At 44.1% G+C, this 22,651-nt stretch overlaps 1 protein-coding gene across 1 annotated transcript; it reads left to right on the forward strand.

Annotated features, from left to right (window-relative positions):
* Positions 1 to 1,523: 1,523 nt before the first annotated feature.
* LOC121168197 (synaptosomal-associated protein 23-like) lies at positions 1,524 to 22,640 on the forward strand. Its single transcript, XM_040998084.1, has 4 exons — positions 1,524 to 1,624; positions 19,294 to 19,396; positions 21,333 to 21,374; positions 21,949 to 22,640. The coding sequence occupies exons 2-4, from the start codon at positions 19,340 to 19,342 to the stop codon at positions 22,072 to 22,074; spliced, it is 225 nt and encodes a 74-aa protein (XP_040854018.1). The 5' UTR covers positions 1,524 to 1,624; positions 19,294 to 19,339; the 3' UTR covers positions 22,075 to 22,640.
* The last annotated feature ends 11 nt before the right edge of the window (positions 22,641 to 22,651 follow it).

Raw genomic sequence — 22,651 nt, forward strand, 5'->3', positions numbered from 1 at the left:
CAATGCGGCCGACCCTGAAGAAGTTTCTGCAATATTTGAATATGAATGTTACAGCGAGACACACAGAGACAGATCTTCCATCTGCTAGTCCCCTCCCTAAAAGGCCACAATGGCAGCCTGGAACTCCATTCATGTCTCCTGTGTGGATGGCAGGTGCCTTGGGTTGTCTTTTTGCTGCTTTCCCTACTGCATTAACAGGAAGCTGGATTGGAACTAAAAATGCCAGGACTGCAGGCATTGCTTATATAGAATGCTGGCATTGTGGGCAGTGATTTATCCCTGTGCCACAAAGCCAGTCCTGCCATCTAGGCTTTAACTTTAAAAAATTTTTTTTCTATTGGAAAGTCAGATGTACAGAGAGAAGGAGGGACAGAGAGAGATCTTCCATCTGTTGGTTCACTCCCCAAGTGGCCACAACTGCTGGAGCTGAGCTGACCCAAAGTCAGGAGCCTGCTTCAGGTCTCCCATGATGGTGTAGGGTCCCAAGGCTTTGAGCTGTCCTCTACTGCCTTCCCAGGCCACAAACAGGGAGCTGGATAGGAAGCAGGGCATCTGAGTCACATTCTGGAACCCATAAGGGATCCTGGCACACACAAGGTGAAGGTTTAACCACTAGCTACCATGCTGGTAGCCTAGTTTTCAATCCCTTCCTTTTACCAAACAGCTTTCAGAATGATTACTTTTGCCTTCTATGTTATGAAATTAAAAAGTTTAGTTCTGAATCATCTGTGATCCCTGTGGAACAAATTATTCCTTTTTGACCCAAAGACAGAAAAGTGAGAACATCTTATTCTTAAAGGGGCAAGTTCCTCAAACAAATGGTTTAAAATAGCCAACAAGTGCTCAGTGGTCAAGGTGTTTCCAAAACTTTAAGACTTCCACAAGGTCTGGCTGTGCCAGTCTTTTCACAAGAGCTTATTTGTTGTCCCGTCATTCAGGGATGTACTATAGGCTCTAAGCCCTCTCTCAAGAATAAACTTGATTTCCAAAGGCGCCATGTTGTTCTTGGTATATGCTGTTTGCAAAGGCAGCAAAATTTGACTTTCCTCCCTAAGGATTTCCGAAGAATCCGATTTATCCTTCACGACTCCAAAGTCACTTCCTCCAGGAACACTTACAGATACTCCTAAGATCAAAAGGCCTTGTTCATGGTGAGCCGCAGGCGCCTCGAATTTCCTGCGTGCTCCCATGTGTGTTCCGTCCGGTCTGTGGGTCGCTCAACGGGGCCCCGCAGCACAGGGAGCCCTTCCCAGCCGCCTCCTTTCCTTCAGGGCTGGCCCTGAACAGTGCTCGGCGCGTCCCAGCCAGCTGCCTCCTTTCCCTCAGGGCTGACCCCGCACCGTGCGGGGCACACGGCTCGCCCATCTGCGAGGGGGGGACTGGAAGCCGTCGGGTTAACGGGTGAGTTCTCAGGCTCCAGGCCTGCGTGGCAAGGGAGATTTAACACCCCCGCTCCGTGATTGGCTCCGGCCGTAGGGGTGTGTCCGCCGCCTCGGCGCCCTGGAAGTGCGCAGCCTCGCGACTCCAGCGCGCGCAGGCGCGACCAGGGCGCAGCTCCAAGTCCAGAGCTGGAGAGTCCGAACAGCTGCCGCGGCCAGAGAGACCAGTGGTCGGGAGGAGCTTGGTGAGTGTCCAGGGGGGTGCTGAGGCAGCTGAAGGTGCGGCTGGTGTCTTGAGAAGAAACGGTGTATTGTGACTGTTGAGAAGTTGGCGGGTTGGGCTTCAAGAGAGGAGGGGACACTCTGGCCCAGAACCAGCAGGTTGGGCCCGATAAGGGGGGACCGTGAAAGGGGCTGGCGGAGGCGGGGTGTCGGGCTCGTAGTTGCCGCGCTTTAAGCGGACATCAGCACCCCCGGGCCCTTTGCCTGCCGCCCACATTGCGTAGTTGGGGTTAATGGACTACATGGTGACCACACGGGTGAGATGGCCCTGACATAATTGCTCCAAGGAGTGGACTAGGAGGGTCCACCCTTGGCTTGACTGCAGACGCGCGAAGCAAAGGCTCAGAGTTCAGAGTGCAGTTCGGGGTGGACGGAGGAAGGGTGGGGGTGGGAGGGAGAGCCCTGTAAAGTGTTGTTTCACCTCATCCTTTTTGTTCGTCCTTAGTCGTTAGTCAGCACAGTGTTAGTGCTGCCGCTGCAGCTGCTGATAGAGGGAACCGAAAGAGACCCTGTTTGAGGAAGGAAAAAGGACGGAGTATCACTGGATTTTTTTGCTGTTGATCTTCCCATGTTGGTAGCTTTCGGACAGTGCGTGTGCAGAGTGTCCAGCAGGTGGTCCAGGGGTTGGCAGAGACAGGATTCTGTAAAGTTCCTGCTATGCCAAGGCTGGTTCTCAGATGTCTCAGGTAAAAGTGGTTCTCCCACGGGCTTGCCTACCCGGAAAGTGAATGCTTGAAATTTGTGAGATGTCTTTAGCTACAATGGTTTGAGATCTCATCTAAAAAGCTTTTTTAGGAAAATAAGAAAAGTTATTTCTGTCACCAGCTGAGTGGATGTAGAAGGCATCTTTTGGCCCCTTATCATTTGTTCTTTAAAAGTGGTGAGAGCTGATGAGAAAGAATAAGATGATACAAATGCTAACAAATGGCAGAAAAACCTCTTGATACCGGGCTCCTGTGACACGTGAGGTGTAGATGGAGTGATCATAGAAGGTACTGATTGCCCATCTTGCTAGGCTTTTTTGATTTTAGGTGCTTGTGCTCAATAGATTTACAACAGAAAATTGCTGCCTTGGTTCCAGAAGAGGAATGACAGACTTGCTTTGATTTTTTTTCCAAAAAATATTGCGTTTTTCCCTTGTACGTGGTAGGTTTTCTGTATGCATGATGCTGTGTTTGTTTTATTCTGAATGAACTTAAATGCAGCATACAAACTCAGTTAACTAAAGGTCACATTTTTTCCTAATCATTCCAGAACACAACCTAGAACCAGGAAACAGTCAATCACAGCCATATCCTGTGCTCACAGGACAGCTGTCATTGCTTCACCAAGAAGTCACACTACCGTGATAATTTTTTGCCATTTGCTATTGTCTCTTTACTTCATATTTTTATTGATTTTGAAAAAACAAATATTGCCTTTTTTTCAAAGCAGTAACTGCGAAATAATGAGTTTGGTATATCTTATATCTTCCCTAATTTGCATTATCATATTGTATAACTGTTAATTGGCTATTCCTGATGTGACAGCTAAAATCATGTTTCTACTCTGCATGTGAGGAAATAGAACTCTGGGCTTAGTGGACACATTGTTAAAATATATGAAAATTGGATTAAGGCCCAGGAGCTTGAGAATTCTGTGAACCCTGTGGTAGTGTTTGTTGTTGTGACACAGTTTTCAAAAATGTATCTGGTTATTTCGGGTGCAAGCAGATTCAGATAGCAAAAGAGATGTTTGCTGTTTGTGATTTTTGTGAAAGCATCAGCTTTCCCCCCTCACCCCTGTTTTCTGAATTAAATCTTTTTCATTTAGTTCCCGTGTCTCAGCCATTCTGGAAATGTGTTTTTATCTGTTTGCACTCTGTGCTATGTATATATTGTGGTGTTTGCAGCGTCTGATGTTGCTTGCCCCTAAGGACCTTGAGTTCTTTATACTAGGATACATTTGTTTGTGGATCTATAGGCAGAGGAGCAGGTGACAGGGACTGGTCTGTTCTTTTTTTGTGGAGGAGAGAAACTTGAAAATGATGAATTTGGGGCCTTCAACAATTGGAGGAAGTGGATAATGGAGCCAGGAAACAGGAGCACTGTGCCTTTGTTAAAAATAGAGAATGCTGGGGATAGGGCTTGTTTGTACTTATTTCAGTTTCTTACATTCTGTTTTGGTTTCAATTTACCTTGTGTTGCAACGAAAATATTTAAATCACTGAGCATTGTTTTTTTTTTTTTTCTGGATTTTTCTCCTTGATATTTTTGCAAGTTTTGTCAGTTTTAAATTTGTTTTAATAATGTTTTGACAGTTGAAGTTATTTCGGGGTACCTCTTCATGCTTATAAGACATACTTCAAAGTTCTTGGTGTATTATACAAAGCATTCATGATTTATTTCCTGTTTGCCTCCTAAAAAAAAGTTGTTTATATTTAATTTATTTGAAAGATTGAGTGATTCATACCCCAAATGGCTGCAATGATAGGATCTGGGAGGGTGTGAAGCCAGGAGCCAGGAACTTTTCCCAGATTTCCACCATGATTACAGGCGTCCAAGAAATTGGGCCATCTTCTGCTGCTTTCCAAAGGGTGTTGGCAGGGAGCTGGATTAGAAGTGGAGACTAGCTAGCACTAATACAGGATTCTGGGGTTGCAGGTGTCATCCTGATTGCCTCTTCGAGTTGAGCTCCTCCCAGTACATACACACATTTTATATTCTTGCCTGACCATTGAGGCCTTATATTAAAGCATTTCTTTGATAATCATTTTTTTTTTTGTTAAAGTTGGTCACAGATTTTGACTCACACATTTAAATTGTGAGAGATGTTTAATAATTATTATGAAAAAATCATTGTAGTTTTATTGAGTGCTATGTATCAAGTACTGCTTAAGTGCCTTGCATGAATTAACAGTCCATGTGACAACACTTGAAGTAAGCATCACTAGCATTACTCTCACTGAACAGGAAAACTGAAACAGAAAAGTTAAGCGGAGTAAGGATTTGAAGCCATTATGTCTCTAGCTCTTGGGCACTTTAGACTATAGTCTCTTTTGCATAAACAGAAATGTAGGGGATAATCTTATCCAGGGACTTAGGTTTTTATACTGTCTGTATCTGGCTTCTGGCTCCATATCTCAGGATATTTGAGAAGCTAGCTAAAAGCTTCTATGTGAGCTTGGAATCAGAGATATAATACTTGAATGGTTTGGGTGACTGTTTCATTCAGGCTGAGTGAAACCTTGCCAATTCCCCACTCCTCAATTTGCCTGGCTTATGTCATACTGCCAGATGGTCCATTTCTGTTTCCTCTGTTGGTTGTCAGCTTTCAAGTCTTGTCTTTTTCTCATCTTTCATGTAGAACATTCTTTTTCAGTTTGCACAGCCCTTCCTTTAGACAGGGTTAATGTAATCATTTGTTATACCTACGTCTACTTCCCCAGGATTGCTCCAAGGTCACTTATTATGGAGTTGTGGAAATTCCAAGGTAGACAGAGAGTTGAAGAGCAGGCATTGGACACAAAATAATTAAGTTATAATAACAGATTGTGTGCAAATGTTGTAGAAGTTTTGATCCTTTGGGCTTCTTATTTTTAGTGGTACTTTCCCAGTCAGTATGATTTCTATCTGAAATCATTTGCTTCAGTATTGTTTGAAACCAAGATGTTTAATAGATGGAATTCTGTGATAACTTATTATTTGCATAGCCTTGAGGCCTTTACATAAAGACTGCCTAAAGTTGTTCACATAGAAGGAGGTGGAGAGGGAGCTTGAGAGAGAGGAAGTAAAAGTGGAAAACTATCCTTCATATGAAACTGACTCTCATCTAAATGACTCCAGGAAAGCATTAGATTTCCCAATCACAGCATAGTTTCTTTTTGGCCTAAACTGGAATGTTTAGAGATTTTGGAAATACTCAAAACTTTGTACTTTGTATAGATAGTTTACATATACTACAGCTTTTGAAGTATGTACGTGAATAATTTTAACATTTCAGGTTAGGAATGAAATCTAGGAGCAAAAGATAGGTTCCCAAAGAGAAAAATGTGGGCCCAGTGCAATGACTCAATTGGCTAATCCTCCCTCAGTGTGAGGATCCTCAATGGGCACAGTTCATGTTCTTGCTACCCCACTTCCTGTTTGTCTCTCTGCTTGTGGCCTGGGAGGGCGGCAGAGAATGGCCCAAAATCTTTGGATCCTGCACCAATGTGGGAGACCCAGGGAGGCTCCTGGCTCCTGGTTTTGGGTCATTTCAACTCTGGCCATTGCAGCCATTTGGGGAGTAAACCAGCAGACAGAAGACCTGTCTTTCCATCTCTCTGTAAATCTGCCTTTCCAGTAAAAACAAATAAATGTTAAAAAAAAAAAAAAGAAAAATGAATTTTGCTTGTGAATCATAGTTTATCTAAATTTTTGATTTACTTTGTGTAATCTCTATTTATTCCATCTGTTCTCTACCATTCAACTTTAGAATATTCAAGTAAGCACATCTTTGGAGTAGACATCTGGAATAACTTGGGGCATGAGATTTCAGGGATGAAAACAAGAGGACAAGGGAGATGATACCTGCTCAAATGCATTATTCACCCAAACCATCCAGGTTGGCTGTTATTACAAGTTCATCCTGAAACTTTCTGCTTTGTTCGTTTTTTTTTTTTTCATTTTATGACACAGTTTCATAGGCTCTGGGATTACCCAAACTCCTCCCCGTACCCTCCCCCCATGGTGGATTCCTCCACCTTGTTGCAGTGTTACAGTTCAAATCCAGTCATGATTCTTTCATTGCAAGCATGTACCATGCATAGAGTCCAGCCTCTTATTGTCCAGATAAATTCAACAGTTTCTTGGGGAGACCATCTCTGATCTGAAAGCAGAGCTGGCAGAATATCATCCCGTCCAATGAAAAGCCACAACATAACATCAACAACAATTTACATCATTATGGGGTTAATTGACATGGTATTGAGTGACCAATATGTTAGAAAATGCAAGTTCTTAACTACAACCTGTGACTACTTCATTGACTTTTCAGTTTTAGTTTATATACAGAACTGGCTGCTATACTTCTTAAAGTGGCTATAAGGTACTATTCAGCTTTCTTGTGTCTATTTTCATTTTTATATTTAACAGCTTGTAGTACTGAAGCATGATTTAACTGAACTTGGTGAGTTTGAGGATAGTCCAAAGAGGATTATAACTCTAACAAAGCATTTGTTAACAATTGAGGTCCAGACAGTTTTAGGTGGGGTGTGCAGAGAAATCTTCAATACCTTAGCGAGGAGTAACTAATCTTTGTGTCCTACCTAGTTAGGCATATGTGGGTCCAAGCTGACCCTTTCTTGTCTGCTCTAATCTGCTTAGTTTCTTAAATACTGTGATACTGGAAGTCAGGTAACACAGAAAGAGTGCATAAACTGAGAACATACACTGGCAGCACTTTGGGTACAAGAACAAGTCTGTTCGTCCTCTCTTAGATTTATTTCTTTGAGAGTCAGAGTACATGAGAGAGTTATCAAGATAATGTATCCACTCATTCACTCTGCAGATGACTAGAGCAGCCAGGGCTGGGCTAGGCCAAAATCAGGAACTCCATCTAAGTCTCTCTGTGTTAAAAGACTTGAGTACTTGGGCCATCACATCTATTGCCTTCAAGGAAAGGCATGTATTCTTTTTTGTTTGTGTTTGAAAGGCAGGTCTATAGAGAGACATGAGAAATCCGTCTGATGGTTCACTCCCCAAATGACCGCAATGGCTGGAGATGAGCTGATCTGAAGCCAAGAACCAAGAGCTTCTTCCGTGTCTCCCATGTGGGTGAAGGGTCCCAAGGCTTTGGGCCATCCTCTGTTGCTTTGCCAGGCCACAGACAAGGAGCTGGATGGAAAGTGGAGCAGCTGGGACACGAACCAGTGACCATTGAGGTGCTGGCACTTGTAGGGAGAGGAGGAGTCAATTGAGCCATTGTGTTGACCCTGACTTCTAGGCATATTGGTGGGAAGCTGAACTGGAAAGCAGTGAAGCCCAGACTTGAACTGACACTAGCATTTCAAGTAGCAGTTTACCTTTGTTACCAAAATGCTGACCTCAGTTCATTTTATTTCTGAAACAATCTTTTGAGTAGAACCTAATGAATGAGAAAATTATAACCTAAATAGCTTGAAGAAAATCATCTGAATATCAGGGATAGGAAGAATCCAGGATCTGGCAGTGATCAGAATATGTGCTACCAATGGCTGCTTTATGGTCATACAACACATTTATTCTTTTTCTTTCCTTAAGATTTATTCATTTATTTCACAGGCAGAGTTACAGACAGAGGGAGGAACAGAACAGAAAAAGCAAGGGAGTGAGAGAGATTGTCCATCATCTGGTTCACTCACCAGATTACCATATTGGCCAGAGTTGGACCATGTCAAAGCCAGGAGCCAGGAGATTTTTCTGGCTCTCCCATGTGGATGTATGGGCCCCAGGATGTTAGCCTTTCTCACTGCTTCCCCAGGCACCTTAGGAGGGAGATGCATTGGAAGTGGAACAGCTGGGATGCAAACTCCTGCTGTTATGGGATGCCAGTACCACAGTCAGCACTTTACTTGTGAGGCTACAGAGTGAACTCCACAAATATTTTTTCTTTTAAAGATTTATTTATTTTTATTGAAAAATAAAAATATACAGAGATATACTCAGATATACAGAGGAGGACAGAGAGGAAGCTCTTCAGTCTGTTGATTCACTCCCCAAGTGGCTGCAGTGGCTGGAGCTGCGCCGATGTGAAGCCAGGAGCTTCTTCCGGCTCTCCTAAGTGGGTGCTGGGTCCCAAGGTTTTTTGGCTGTCCTCAACTACTTTCTCAATCCCCAAGCAGGGAGCTGGATAGGAAGCGAGGCTGCCGGGGTTGGAACCGGTGCCCATATGGGATCCCGGAGCGTGCAAGGTGAGGACTTTAACCTTTAGGCTACCGCACCAGTCCCTAAAGTGTATTTTCTTACCTTGTCTAGAAATAAGCTTAGTATTGGAAGAGCCAGTAATAACTGAAGCCATACATGCCCAAGGAGGTCTTCAGAGTGACTCACATTGGTTTTAGTAGTAAGTAGACTACTAGAAATTATCTTTCAGGAACTGACATCTATAAAACAAGTAGCAAATGGAGTGAAGAGAATATGTTTGGAGGAATAGAGAGGAGTCTTTTATTTTTTTCTACATTCTAGCAAAAATAGCTTGAAAAAAAGATTCTTTACTTGATAGTTGGTACTTGAATATTTGTGAGATGAGTTAATTGTGAAATGAATTAAGAAGGAGTGGCCTCATGGCTTCTGCCAGGCCTTTGGCATAAGCGGGCTGCTGACTAACTTCTCAGTGCCTTCCATCTGCAGGTGTGATTCAGCGTCTTGGGAGGTTTCACCATCTCTAAGCGGTAGTTTTCATAAGGTCCTTTTCTGACAGTCCTAGCCTGTAGTTCCCCTCTTCAGTTGCACCCTGACCTGGCCTGCCCTTGAGAATACTGCAGGCTCTACAGACTGCTGTTTGTTTTAGCTACTATCAGTTCTGTTTCAGGAAGTACCCTCCTATTTCCACCCCCACCCTTCCAAGTAGGAATTAAGTTTTGTAGGAAGAGCCAGAGAGTTGCATATTTCTCTGTTAGTCTTAGGGCGTGGCTTAGATGATCTCTAAGGCCTATTTGTCATCAGAGACAATTTTCTGGGATGAAGGTACAAAAGAAATTTAAAATGTGTGGTCTTATGTTGGGCCGAATATTTATTACTTAGGCTCTTCTTGCCTCTTGCTTAAAAAGCATTTTAAGTACAAGCACTGACACAGCTTAAGCAAGTGGTAGAGTTTATTCAAAAGGTGAAGAATACAGACATACATGGGCTATGTTTAGGGATAGTGAGCCGGAAAGGGAAAGGATAAGAGGCATTACTTTCTGTTCTTTCAGGAGCAGGAGAGTAAGCAGTTACTGGAGAGGCCAAGAGCCCGAGTGATGAAGCATGCAATGGAGAGAGTGACACACACACACACTTTCTCAATGAGGCATGCAATGAAGACAGTGAGAGACCATCACACACACACACCCACCACCACCACCACCACCACCACTACCACTACCCACCGCCCACATGGACTTTAAGGGCCTTGGTAATGATAGGTGAGCATCATTTGACTCACAGGTGAGCAGAAAGGATTATATAAGTGGGGGAGATGTGGTTTCCAAACTCATGACTCTGAACTTGCTGCCTAAAACCATATCATTCCCTTAGTCTTAAGGGTTGCTGAAGGATGAAGTGTCATATCTTCTCTTCCTGCTGATTAGGAATGTGGCCCCAAATCTCTTCCTATCTCATCTAATGCGTCTATGACAGAATTTTCAGTTACTGACAATGGCTGTTTCCCCACCCTTCCCCCATGGTCCTAATTACTCTTGAGCAGTTTTTGGATCCCAAAACAGACACGTTTATCAATCAGTATGAGCGAAAAGCAGAAATCTCTATAGACCAGTGACTTCCAAATATTGTTCTATGAAACTCTGGTTTTCTGAAATAAATAAAAAGGTTCTTTGGAATAAGGATTTGATGGTGTTAGTCCTTTCTGGCATCTGATCTCTCTTTGGGAGAAGTTTGCTGCAATAAACTGAAATACCAGACACAGCAAGGCACCTAGGAAGTCCTTTCTTCCAGCAGGGTAGGGATGAGAGTGGAGGGGGGGGGAAGGAGGTAGGAGGAGGCTGTAAGGGAAGTGGGGAGAGGAGAGCTAGAGGAATGAGGATGGGGGAAGGTCTGGGCAGGGGAAGGGGCAGCACGCCAAGGGGAGAACACCCATGAGAATGTGCCTGTTTTGTGGCTAGAGGTGGGTGTCACGGGGCCATGAGGGAGTGGTAGGTAGGATTGTCGGAGCTTCAGGGAATTGGTAAATGGGTGGGGGTTAGGGGCAGGGGCCTTGAGGGTTAGTGGAGAGGGCCAACAGCACCATGAGATTACAGTGGATTGGTGGGAACAGGGTTACAAAGTTACAGTGGATTAGCAGACAACAGAATTTAAAGCTGAAGATTTATTTATTTTTATTGGAAAGTCAGATATACAGAGGAGGAGAGACAGAGAGGATCTTTCATCAGATGATTCACTACCCACATGACTGCCATGGCCAGTGCTGCGCCAGTCCGAAGCCGGAAACCAGGAACTTCCTCCAGGTCTCCCTTGTGGGTCCCAAGGTTTTGGGCCGTCCTCGACTGCTTTCCCAGGCCACAAGCAGGAAGCTGGATGGGAAGTGGAGCTGCTGAGATTAGAACCAGCGCCAATATGGGATCCGGCATGTTCAAGGCGAGGATTTTAGCTGCTAGGCCAAAGGACTGGGCCCGAGGTAGGTGAATCTTAAGGAGGCCTAGACTTAGGGAAGGCACGGGCTTTAGAGTTGCAGTCGTTCCTCACGGTTTGACTAGAACAACCAGAGTGGAGTAGATTTCTTTACTGTTCAACACTTGTCACTTCTAGTAAAGAATTTAATTAGTCTGCTAACCTACAGTTTGCTGATCAATAATTCGAACAAGGAGATGGGAGGGTAATAGAACTAAATATGGTAATCTAAATAGAACTGTAGGAAGTCAGCAGACATCAGGGCCAGCATAGGGGTGCAGTGTTAAACCACTGCATGTAACACTAGCATCCCGTGTCAGAGTGTAGGTTCACATCCTATCTGCTCCATTTTCCATCCTCCTCCTAGCTAATATGCTTGGGAAAGTCTTGGAAGATAGCCGCAGTGCTTGGGCCCTGATTATCCTTGTGGGAAAAATAGATGGTGTTCTATTCTCCTGTCTTTGGGTGACTTGGCACAGCTCTGACCATCTGTCTGTCTCTCTGTTACTCTGCCTTTCAAATAAATAAATAAATAAATAATTTTTTTTTGGAAAGAAAATCAATAGATGTTATCTGGAGTTGAAATATGTGAAGAAATAGCTCTGTAACTATGTGACTTAGAAATTCACAGTTAATTGCCTGGCACCATAGCGTAGTGGTTAAAGTCCTCGCCTTAAACGCACCAAGATCCCATATGGGCGCTGGTTCTAATCCCAGCAGCTCCACTTCCCATCCAGCTCCCTGCTTGTGGCCTGGGAAAGCAGTCGAGGATGACCCAAAGCTTTGGGACCCTGCACCCATGTGGGAGACCTGGAGGAAGTTCCTGGCTCCTGGCTTCGGATTGGCGCAGCACCTGTGGTTGTGGCTACTTGGGGAGTAAATCATCAGATGGAAGATCTTCCTCTCTGTCTCTCCTCCTCTCTGTATATCTGACTTTCCAATAAAAATAAATAAATCTTAAAAAAAAAAAAAATCACAGTTAAAACCAGGATGGAGAAGTGATTCTACTGAAAATTACTGTCTTGAGAGTTTTGGCAGCAGGTTTCCATTTGTAGTAGAGGGATTGGAAGGCCTGCTATTTATTATACTTGTAGAGTCAAACGTGCATATGTATATACAAAGTTGAACATCACAAATCTGAAAACACTAAATTCAGAATACTCTACAACTTGATGCCCAAAACCTGTCTGATTTCATATGTTCACATGAATGATGCTCAACTAGTGGATTCTATTCAGATGTTCCAAAATCTGAGTACTTCTACCCCAAGCATGTTGAATAAGGGATTCTCTACCTGTGTGTGTGTTTTTGTGTGTATGCATGCATGTGTTATTAAAATTAAATATATCGGGGCCCGGCGTGGTGGCGCAAGTGGTTAAAGGTCCTCGCCTTGCACGCCCGGGATACCATATGGGCGCTGGTTCTAATCCCAGCAGCCCCGCTTCCCTTCCTGCTCCCTGCCTGTGGCCTGGGAAAGCAGTCGAGGACGGCCCAGAGTTTTGGGACCCTGCACCCGCATGGGAGACCCGGAAGAGGCTCCTGGCTTCGGATCGGCATAGCTCTGGCCGTTGCGGTCACTTGGGGAGTGAATCATCGGACCGAAGATCTTTCTCTCTGTCTCTCCTCTCTGTATATCCGCCTTTCCAATGAAAAAATAATAAAAATAAATCTTAAAAAAAAAATAAATAAAATTAAATATATGTAAAAGACTCGGGATATAGGATGCGTGGGCCATAAATGTTGAATGTTTGTGAAAGTAGCTGTATTTACTCTAATTGGACATTACACAATGTATATATGTGTTGGAATGTCATGTGGCACCCATATGATGTTTATTTTTGTATGGTTAATGTTTTAAGTAAAAATTTTGGGAAAAGATTTGTAGAAAAATGGAAAAAATATGTAAGAGTAAAACCTTCAAAAAATTTTATCTAATTTATTACTTGAAAAGCAGAGTAACAGAGAAAGACAAAGGAATAGAGAGCTGCTTCTGTCTGTCGCTGTATTCTCCAAGTGCCCATAGAGCTGGGGCTGGGCAGAGCCACGAGCTAAGAATTCCGTATGAGTATTTCATGTGCGTGGCAGGAACTCAGTGTTTGGGGCTTCGTCCACTGCTTCCAGGTATGTATTATCAGGGAGCTGGATCAGAAGCAGGGACAAGCCTCAGTTCAAGATGAAATGAGATGGGAGGATATCTCAAGCTGCCACTTGCTGCAGAGGAGTTTTAACACCCAAAGTGACATCTTAACTGTGACACCAAATATCCACTGCTGCATAATTTTTTTGAAAATACCTTTGTACTTAGTCAGGCCTGGATTGGTTGAGAAGAAAAGAGAAGGAGCTCCCGCTGTCTAGGTTATTCCCTAAAATGTCTACAAAGGCAAGGGCAAGGCCAGACTGCAAAGGCAGGCGCTAGTGACTCAGTCCTTGTCTCCAAAGGCAGAGTTGCACACAGAGAAGGAGAGAGATCCGCTGGTGCATTCAGCAGGTCTGTGACCGTGGAGGCTGTGCCAGGCTGAAGTCAGGAACCTGGAACTCTGTCCAAGTCTCCCAGGTGGGTAGAGGGACCCAAGCATTCGGGCTGCCTTCTGCTGTTTTCCCAGTCATGTTTGTAGGGAGCTGGATTGGAAGCAGAGCAGCTAGGAACTGGTATGAATGTCTGACAGTGCAGATGCTGGCTAGAGTTGCTCCCAGGAATTTAATTCCTTAAACCGTGAGCATTCTCTCCTAGGATTTGCATTTGCAGCGGTAAGTGTGGGCACTCTGATGTGAAACATAGGTTTCTTTCTCTTTTTTTTTTTTGGAAAGACAGAGTTGCAGAAAGGAGAAACAGAGATTTTCCATCTACTGCTTCACTTTCCGAAAGCCACAACAGCTAGAGATGGGCAGGTACAATGCTAGGAGCCAGTAGCTTTTTTTTTTTTTTAAAGTCAGGTACAGACAGGAAGATCTTCTGTCTGGTGATTAACTCCACAAGCAGCCGCAGTGTACAGAGCTGTGCTGATCCGAAGCCAGGAGCCTCCTCCGGGTCTCCCATACAGGTGCAGGGTGTCAAGACTTTGGGTCATCCTCCACAGTTTTTGCAGGCTACAAGCAGGGAGCTGGATGGAAAGCGGAGCCGCTGGGATTAGAACCAGCGCCCATACGGAATCCTGGTGTGCAAGGCAAGAATTTAGCCACTAGGCTATTGTACTGACCCTCCCTTTTTTGTTTTTAATTTCACTTATTTATTTAAAAGGCAAAGTTACAGAAAAAGAGAACAAGACAGAGAAATCTTGTATTCTTTGGTTTACTCCCCAGGTAGCTGGAACTGCTGGAACTGTACTAGTGTGAAACCAGGAGATTCTTTTTATTCTAAATTGGAGAGTTAGATATATAGAGAAGAGGAAAGATGGGGAGGAAGATCTTGCATCTGTTGATTCACTCCTCAAGCAGCTGCATTGGCAGGAGCTGCGCCAATCTGAGGCCAGGAGCCAAGAGCCTCTTCTGGGTCTCCCTCTGGTGCAGCATCCCAAGACTGGGCTGTCCTCCACTGCTCTTCCAGGCTACAATCATGGAGCTAGATGGGAAATGGGGCTGCCGGGACATGAACTGACGCCCATATAGGATTCCAGCATGTGCAGGGTGGACTTTAGCTGCTAAGCTTCTGTGCTGGGCTCCGATTTTTTTTTTTTTTAAATGAGAAAGGCAGATACACAGAGATAAGGAGATAGAGAAAGATCCTACATCTACTGGTTCCCCCTTCAAGTGGCCACAATGGCTGGAGCTGATCTGATCCAAAGCCAGGGGCCAGGAGATGGGAGCTTCTTCCAGGTCTCCCATGTGGGCACAGGGTCTGAAGGCTTTTGGCTGCCTTTGACTGCTTTCCCAGGCCACAAGCTGGGAGCTGAAAGGAAGAGGAGCAGCTGCTACATGAACCGGTGCCTATAGGAGATCCTGGCACATTCAAGGCAAGAATTTAGCCACTAGGCTATTGCACTGGGCCTTCCAGGAGATTGTGTCTGGTGTTCCATATGGGTAGCAGGAAACTTAGCACTTGAGTCATCCTCCACTGATTTCCCAGACATATTATCAGAGTCTGGATCAGAAATAGAGTGGTTGGGACTTGTACTGGCACCCATTTGTGATGCTTGTGTCCCAGGCAGTGGTGGCTTTATGTGCTATGTCATGGTGCTATGCCCCCTCTCCCCTTTTTAAATGTTGTTGCTCCTCTTCTGACCCAGCTCCTGGCTAATGGCTTGGGAAAGCAGCAAAACATGGCTCACTGCTGAGGTCCCTGCTACCCAGATGTGAGACCCAGCTCCTGGCTCCTGGCTTCAGATTAGCTCAGCTCTGGCCATTGCAGTGAATCATCGGACGGAAGATCTTCCCCTCTGTCTCTCCTCCTCTCTATATATCTGACTTTGCAATAAGTAAGTCTTTAAAAACAAAAAATGCAATACAGTAAAATAAAGTGGTCTTTATCTGAATAAAGGGTAGATGATACAGAATAGGCACTCTTTGAGTATTTTCCCACGTCCAGGACTGAAAGCAAAAGAAATTTAGGAAACTCAAGTTAGGAGTATTCTAGCACAACCACAGCAAGAGCAGCAGGGTGTAAAAAGCCTGAGGAAAAATCCTTGGCTTTCCTCTCAGACTTATGCAACTAGCCAAGTAGATTAAATTCCTAGGTGCTTTGGTAAAAGAACACAAATATTTAATGTGCTAGATTAAATCAGAGAAAAGTAGATTTAATGGCATCTTTGTGTCAAGTGATGTTTGTTTATCATTTGTCCCACCTGTTCTCTTTATCCCAAATTCTGAATGGCTTTTTTTTAAGGCCCCCCCTTCAACAAAAAAAGTTTTATTTTGTTTGAAAGGCAGATTTGCAGAGCAAGGAGAGATAGAGAGGTATCTCATGTGCCGGTTTACTCCCCAGATGCTGCAATGGCTGGAGCTGACCCTAACCAAAGCTAAGAGCCAGGAGTTTCTTTCCATGTGGGTGCAGGGGACCAAGGCCTTGAGCCATCCCCTGTTGCTTTCCCAGCACATTAGCAGAGAGCTGGACGGGAAATAGAGCAGCCAGGACTCAAACTGTTGCCTATATGGGAGGCTGATGCCTCAGGCGGAAGTTTAGCTTACTACACTATGGCACCAGCCCCTTATCTTTTCTTGATTCCACAAGAAACACTTCTGAATATGATAATATCAGGCTGTATAGCTAACTTTAGATAACATGCCATCGCCATCGGATGCCTCCTACGAGGTGTGTGCAGGCCAACACTAGCCTGAGGAGTATTATTCCATGTCTGTATTTGTCCTTCCTTGTACATGTGCCATGTGATTTACTTACACATACTATAATCCTGCACTCAACACCATCAGGAATCCAGAGAGGAGAAATCTGGGGCAGTTGCTTCCTGATGTCAACATGCCAGAGGCGTCCGAGTTTTACAGATGCTTGATTCTTCTCTTGTGTGTCATCTACACAAGGGAGGTGGGGGAAGTGTTAAGCAGAACTGAAGTCACTGAAAGGGTGTGTCCTTCAAAACACCCTCACAGCTGTGTCAGGAGTGATTGCTCACCTGCCAGCAACATCTGCTTTTCTTTTTTTTTTAAAGATTTATTTATTTTTATTGGAAAGTCAGATATACAAAGAGGAGGAGAGACAGAGAGGAAGATTTTCTTTCTGATGATTCACTCCCCAAGTGACCGCAATGGCCGATGCTATGCCGATCTGAAGCCAGGATCCAGGAACTTCTTCCAGGTCTCCCACATGGGTGCAGGGTCCCAATACTTTGGGCTGTCCTCAACTGCTTTCCCAGGCCACAAGCAGGAAGCTGAATGGGAAGCGGAGCTGCCGGGATTAAAACCGGCACATATATGGCATCATGGTGCGTTCAAGGCGAGGACTTTAGCCGCTAAGCCGTGCCGCTGGGCCCAACATCTGCTTTTCTTGATGTTTAGAAGAAGGAATGCCTGCAATCTCAGATATTGACAGAGGTTAATTGGGCATTCAAGCCTCTCTTTGAACACACAAGATGTTTGGCTTGATTTTACCAGGAAGAGAGCACATACCTTCATTGGCAGGAGTCACCCCTAAGAATGGAATCACAAAATTACACAACTTGAGAGGTCTGGGCTTCTTTACCTTGACGCTATTACCCTACCTGCAATACCCTGTGTGCAAAAACTTGATGAGGAGTGTCATTACCAGGGTGCTGAGGGGTTAGTGCTTATCATTCTTATTTTTATTTATCTTATCTTATTTTATTTTTTTTAAAGATTTATTTTTATTATTATTATTTTTTTTTATTGGAAAGGCGGATATACAGAGAGGAGAGACAGAGAGGAAGATCTTCCGTCCGATGATTCACTCCCCAAGTGAGCGCAACGGATACTAAGCCGATCCGAAGCCAGGAGCCTCTTCCTGGTCTCCCATGTGGGTGCAGGGTCCCAAAGCTTTGGGCTGTCCTCGACTGCTTTCCCAGGCCACAGGCAGGGAGCTGGAAGGGAAGCGGGGCTGCCGGGATAGAACCGGCGCCCATATGGGATCCCAGGAGTGCAAGGTGAGGACCTTAACCACTGCACCACTGCTCCGGGCCCCCCCCCCCCAAAAAAAATCTTTAAAAAAAATAAAATAGGGCCCGGCACAGTGGCGCAAGTGGTTAAAGGATAACCACTCCCCAGGCGGCTGCAATGGCTGGAGCTGAGCCAATCCGAAGCCAGGAGCCTCTTCTGGGTCTCCCACGTGGGTGCAGGGTCCCAAAGCTTTGGGCTGTCTTTGCTTTCCCAGGCCACACGCAGGGAGCTGGATGGGAAGTGGAGCTGCTGGGATTAGAACCAGCGCCCATATGGGATCCCCGGGCGTGCAAGGCGAGGACTTAACCATTGTGCCATCGCCCCGGGCCCTAAAATTTTCTTACACCATTTTCTCTGTTGGGCATTGAAAAGTTCCATGCCAGAGGGACAGATAACTTTAGAGCACACGGCCTGGGCAGGGCAGGCTTTGGAGAGGCATCTCACTTGGGGTTCTTGGAGTGATAGTGAAGCCTGACTCCTTTGGCGGCTAGGCTGGGTTGTACAGAAAGAAAAAGGCATGTAGATACCTGGAAATCATGATTTGCAGAAGATAACATTTTGCTTTTTGTAGTTTAACTATGAAAGACTAATGAGGAATAGTGGCATGGACAAAAATATGATAAATCTAAAGTTTCCTAAACAGTAAGATACACAGTTTTGTTTTTGCAAATATCTGATGATGACTGAACAGTTTGTACACTCAAGAATGGGTCTTCCTCATATCGTGATTGTATATTTTAGCACATGATCTTTTTGCCTGAACTACATATAGGGAATTTGGATTTTTTTTTCTCTGAGTGTTAATATTTGTAGTTAAGATACATTTCATTAATCTTAAAACTCAGCCAGCTATAACAGTAATATTATAAATAGTTCTAACTGTGGTACCTTCCTATACTAGGAACATGTATCTTACTTAAGATGATTCTACTAAAATTGAGATTAACAGGTTGTTCAAGATCATACACGTGCAGTGGCAGTTTTGAGTCTTGTTCTGGTGGATATGTGGTGTTTTTGTTACCTGTACCTTTGTTTCTTTTCTTATTTTATTTTTATTTAAAAGGTGAAATGTTACAGAGAGAAGGAGAGAAATGAGAGAGATATCTTTTATCTACTGGTTCACTCCCCAGATGACCACAGTGGCCAGGGCTGAGCTAATCTGAAGTCAGGAGCCAGGAACTTCTTTCGGGTCTACTGCATAGGTACAAGGGCCCAGCCTTGGGCCATCCTTCACTGCCTTTCAGGCCCTAAGCAGGGAGCTGAATAGGAAGTGGAATAATTTGGTCTCAAATTATTGCCCATATGAGATGCCTGCTCCATAGGCAAATGCTTAACCTCTTATGCCACAGCGCTTGCTCATGATGTAGCTTTGTTTCTAAGAGTCACTTAAATTGAGAGTACGGCCTCTTTTTCTTAATTGTTTATTAAACGGACATCTTTGGGATGCTTACTGTCAGGTCCTATTAGATAATAAAAATACAAAGATGAGGGGCTGGCATGGTGGTGACATCCCGTGTATATGCCAGTTTGTGTCCTTGCTGCTCTGCTTCTGATCCAACGCCCTGCTAATGGCTCAGGTGTTCCTCTTTGGTACTAACCAGCATTAAATATCCAGTTTGCTTTGTTCAGCTATCTGGATGGATGGATGACTTGATTAAGATAGGTTTTACCTTGTTTCCGAAAGCACTTAAATTTCATAAACCTGCTCTCTTTGTTTTGTTCAAGCATCTGTTTGCTTATTCTTACAGAATATCCTCATTTCCATTCCTACTCCTGAGAAAGTTTTGAGTCATCATGGATAATCTGACGTCTGAAGAAATTCAGCTGAAGGCTCACCAGGTTACTGATGAGGTAAATGTTTCCTTGAGACTAATCCTGTTGCAGTTTTCACAGTGACAGATCTCCCTTGTTTGTTTGTGTGAAAGAATACATTTGCCTCTCAGTGCCATTATGCTGTTCATCAATTTAGCAGAAAGATTAAGTAAGTGAAAACAATTTGGGTTTTTTTCAGATAATGATTGCTGGGTTCTTATTTATTCTTGCTTTCTGTATAGCACAAATATTTCTATCTTTAGTACATTGTTATGAACACCTTTAAATCTATCCAAATTTTTTTATGTTAGGAGTCTTTTATTTTTTAATTTTTAAAATTTATTTAATGTGTATTGGAAAGTCAGATATACAGAGGGGAGGAGAGACAGAGAGGAAGATCATCTGTCCTTTGACCACTCCCAGTGGCTGCAGTGGCTGAATCTGTGCCAATCTGAAGCCAGGAGCCAGCTTCTTCCTGGTCTCCCACGTGGGTGCAGAGTTCTAAGGCTTTGGGCCTCCTCAGTGCTTTCCCAGGCCACAAGCAAGGAGCTGGATAGGTAGTGGAGCTGCTGGGATTAGAAACGGCGCCCATATGGGATCCTGGTACAAGGTGAGGGCTTTAACCACTAGGTTACCATGCTGGGCCCAGGAGGAGTCTTTATTGCCCAAGCTTGGTGACAGCAGCTCCTGCTACACTGCAGCAGCCTGTGCCCAAATTTTCTCTTTTTTTTTTTTAAACGATTTTTAAAACTTTTATTTGACAGCCACATATATAAAGGGAGGAGAGACAAAGAAGAAGATCTTACGTCTGATGGTTCACTCCTCAAGTGACCACAGGGGTTGATGCTAAGCCGATATGAAGCCAGGAACTTCTTTGGTGTCTCCCAAGTGGGTGCAGTGTCCCAACCTATAGGCCATCCTTGACTGCTTTCCCAGGCCACAAGCAGGGAGCTGGATGGGAAGTGGAGCCGCTGGGATTTGAACTGGTGCCCATATGGGATCCCAGCGCGTTCATGGTGAGGACTTTAGCCACTATGCTATCTCGCTGGGCCCCAAATTTTGCTTTTAAAGGTTTTAATAAGCAGAAAAAGCTAAAAAGATAGTGATCAACTTTTCTTTTTTTTTTTTTTAAAGGGAGGGAGGAATATAGGCTTGTAAATTAGAAACAGTAGGGCCCAGCGAGGGAGTGTAACGGTTACGGTCCTCGCCTTGAACTCACTGGGATCCCATATGGGCACCGGTTCTAAACCCGGCAGCTCCAGTTCCTATCCAGCTCCCTGCCTGTGCCCTGGAAAAGCAGTCAAGGACGGCCCAGAGCATTGGGACCCTGCATCTGTGTTGGAGACCTGGAAGGGAGTTCCTGGCTCCTGGCTTCGGATCGGCAAAGCACCGGCCATTGTGGTCACTTGCGGAGTGAATCATTGGACAGAAGATCTTCCTCTCTATCTCTCCTCTTCTCTGTATATCTGACTTTGTAATAAAAATAAATAATAAAATCTTAAAAAAAGAAAAAAAGAAAGGCAAATGTACAGAGAGGAGGAGAGACAGAGAGGAAGATCTTCTGTCCGATGTTTCACTCCCCAAGTGAGTGCAATGGCCAGTGCTTTGCGCCGATCTGAAGCTGGGAACCAGGAATCTCTTCCGGGTCTCCCACGCTGGTGCAGGGTCCCAAAGCCTTGGGCCGTCCTGCTTTCCCAGGCCACAAGCAGGGAGCTGGATGGGAAGTGGGGCCGCCAGGATTAGAACTGGCGCCCATATGGGATCCCAGCGCGTTCAAGGTGAGGACTTTAGCCGCTAGGCCATGCCGCCAGGCCCACATCTGCCCCTGCAATAAAAATAAATAAAAATCTTTTTAAAAAGTTAGAAATAGTAGCATTATGAATATGACTTTATGCTACACATTTTGGAATATTTAAATAAAGCTGTATGTATATATATACACAGCTTTATATTTATATATATTTGTTTTTTCTAGTCTCTGGAAAGTACAAGAAGAATCCTGGGTCTAGCCATTGAGGTAAGAAAGCATTTTAGTCCTTAAGTTAAATATAGAAGCTTGTAGAAAGGTTACTGCTGGCACCATCTGGCAGCGCTGCTGAAGCACAGTTTAGTAATATACTTTCTTGTTTGAAACCTGCAGTTACTGAAACCATCAAACCACACGCTAGCTAGCCTCTTCTGTTTTTCCCTTTTTGAATGTATTGGAATGTGACAGAGAATATGAATTCATTGTGAATTTTTGACTTATTTATTTTGGGGGTTAATATGTTGGAGTGTGTGTTGATTTAAGAATGCTAGTTCTGGAACTTTAGCTGTAGCCTTTGATCACCGGCACACTGAGCCTTGCTATGCATCTGTGGATGGAGTTTCTCAGGGAGCTGTTTGATGCTCTTGTCCTTTTAGCTAAAATCTCATCTCAACCGCACTCCCTTTGACTTTAACCCCTAGAAATACTGTCTCTGTAATTCCAGTCTTCTGAGGATGAGTTGCTAATTGATTCTAGCCTTGCCTTTGTTAGTCCTTGTAGGATTTATTTTTAATGGCTTTAGGTTTGTTTTGTTGTACTATTGGTCTTTTCCTCCTTCTTTTAGTCTCAGGATGCAGGAATCAAGACCATCACAATGCTGGATGAACAAGGAGGTGAGTTGAAATCATTGGCAGAAATTCTTCAGTTGACTCCCAGTGCCCAAAAGCCCTATCACATCAGCCATGTATAAATTGCAGCCTTTGGGAGTGCCTCTCCTTGGTAAGATGAAGATGTGGTTACTTCTGATTTGAATGACATCATGTTGATTGCCTGGTTAGGATGGGAGTACACAACTACATACCACTTTTATATCAGGCCAGCATGTGGCTTACCGTGTGCATTGGGCTTCTGTATATTCTTTCTTCACTCTAGAAATCAAAGGTTAGTCCTAAAACAGATTTAGATTCAGGTGAACTTGGAAACATTTGATTTAAGTTGGCCTTGAGAAACCTAGTTTGTTTTTATTAGTCTTGTGATTACCCTCAGATTTTGAACCTATAATGTGACAGAAATGCTGGCGATCTGGTCTGGTCAAAGTACACTTGCTTGCAAGGGGCAGCCCTAAATCTTCATATATACTTGTTCAGATGTCTTTAGAACAGATCTTTACACAAGTAGAAGCTATTGTCAACATGGGTAAAAGACTTATGTTGCAGTTTGTAATACCTTCTCATACTGATTTATTCCCTGTGGTATATTCTGGGTAGATTTTGAAGTTTGTTATTCCACAATCACATTTCCTTGTTAATACTGTGAATATAACAGAA

The sequence above is a fragment of the Ochotona curzoniae genome, unplaced genomic scaffold (genome assembly GCF_017591425.1).
Source record: "Ochotona curzoniae isolate NIBS_2020 unplaced genomic scaffold, NIBS_Ocur_1.0 patch75, whole genome shotgun sequence".
NCBI classification, from domain to species: Eukaryota; Metazoa; Chordata; class Mammalia; order Lagomorpha; family Ochotonidae; genus Ochotona; species Ochotona curzoniae.

Bases quoted from the DNA above. Each gene is read 5' to 3' on its own strand.
- LOC121168197 (XM_040998084.1), top strand. From the start codon at position 19,340: ATGGATAATCTGACGTCTGAAGAAATTCAGCTGAAGGCTCACCAGGTT. The intron at 19,397-21,332 runs GTAAATGTTTCC...TGTTTTTTCTAG, and splicing joins CTCACCAGGTTACTGATGAG to TCTCTGGAAAGTACAAGAAG. The intron at 21,375-21,948 runs GTAAGAAAGCAT...TCCTTCTTTTAG, and splicing joins TCCTGGGTCTAGCCATTGAG to TCTCAGGATGCAGGAATCAA.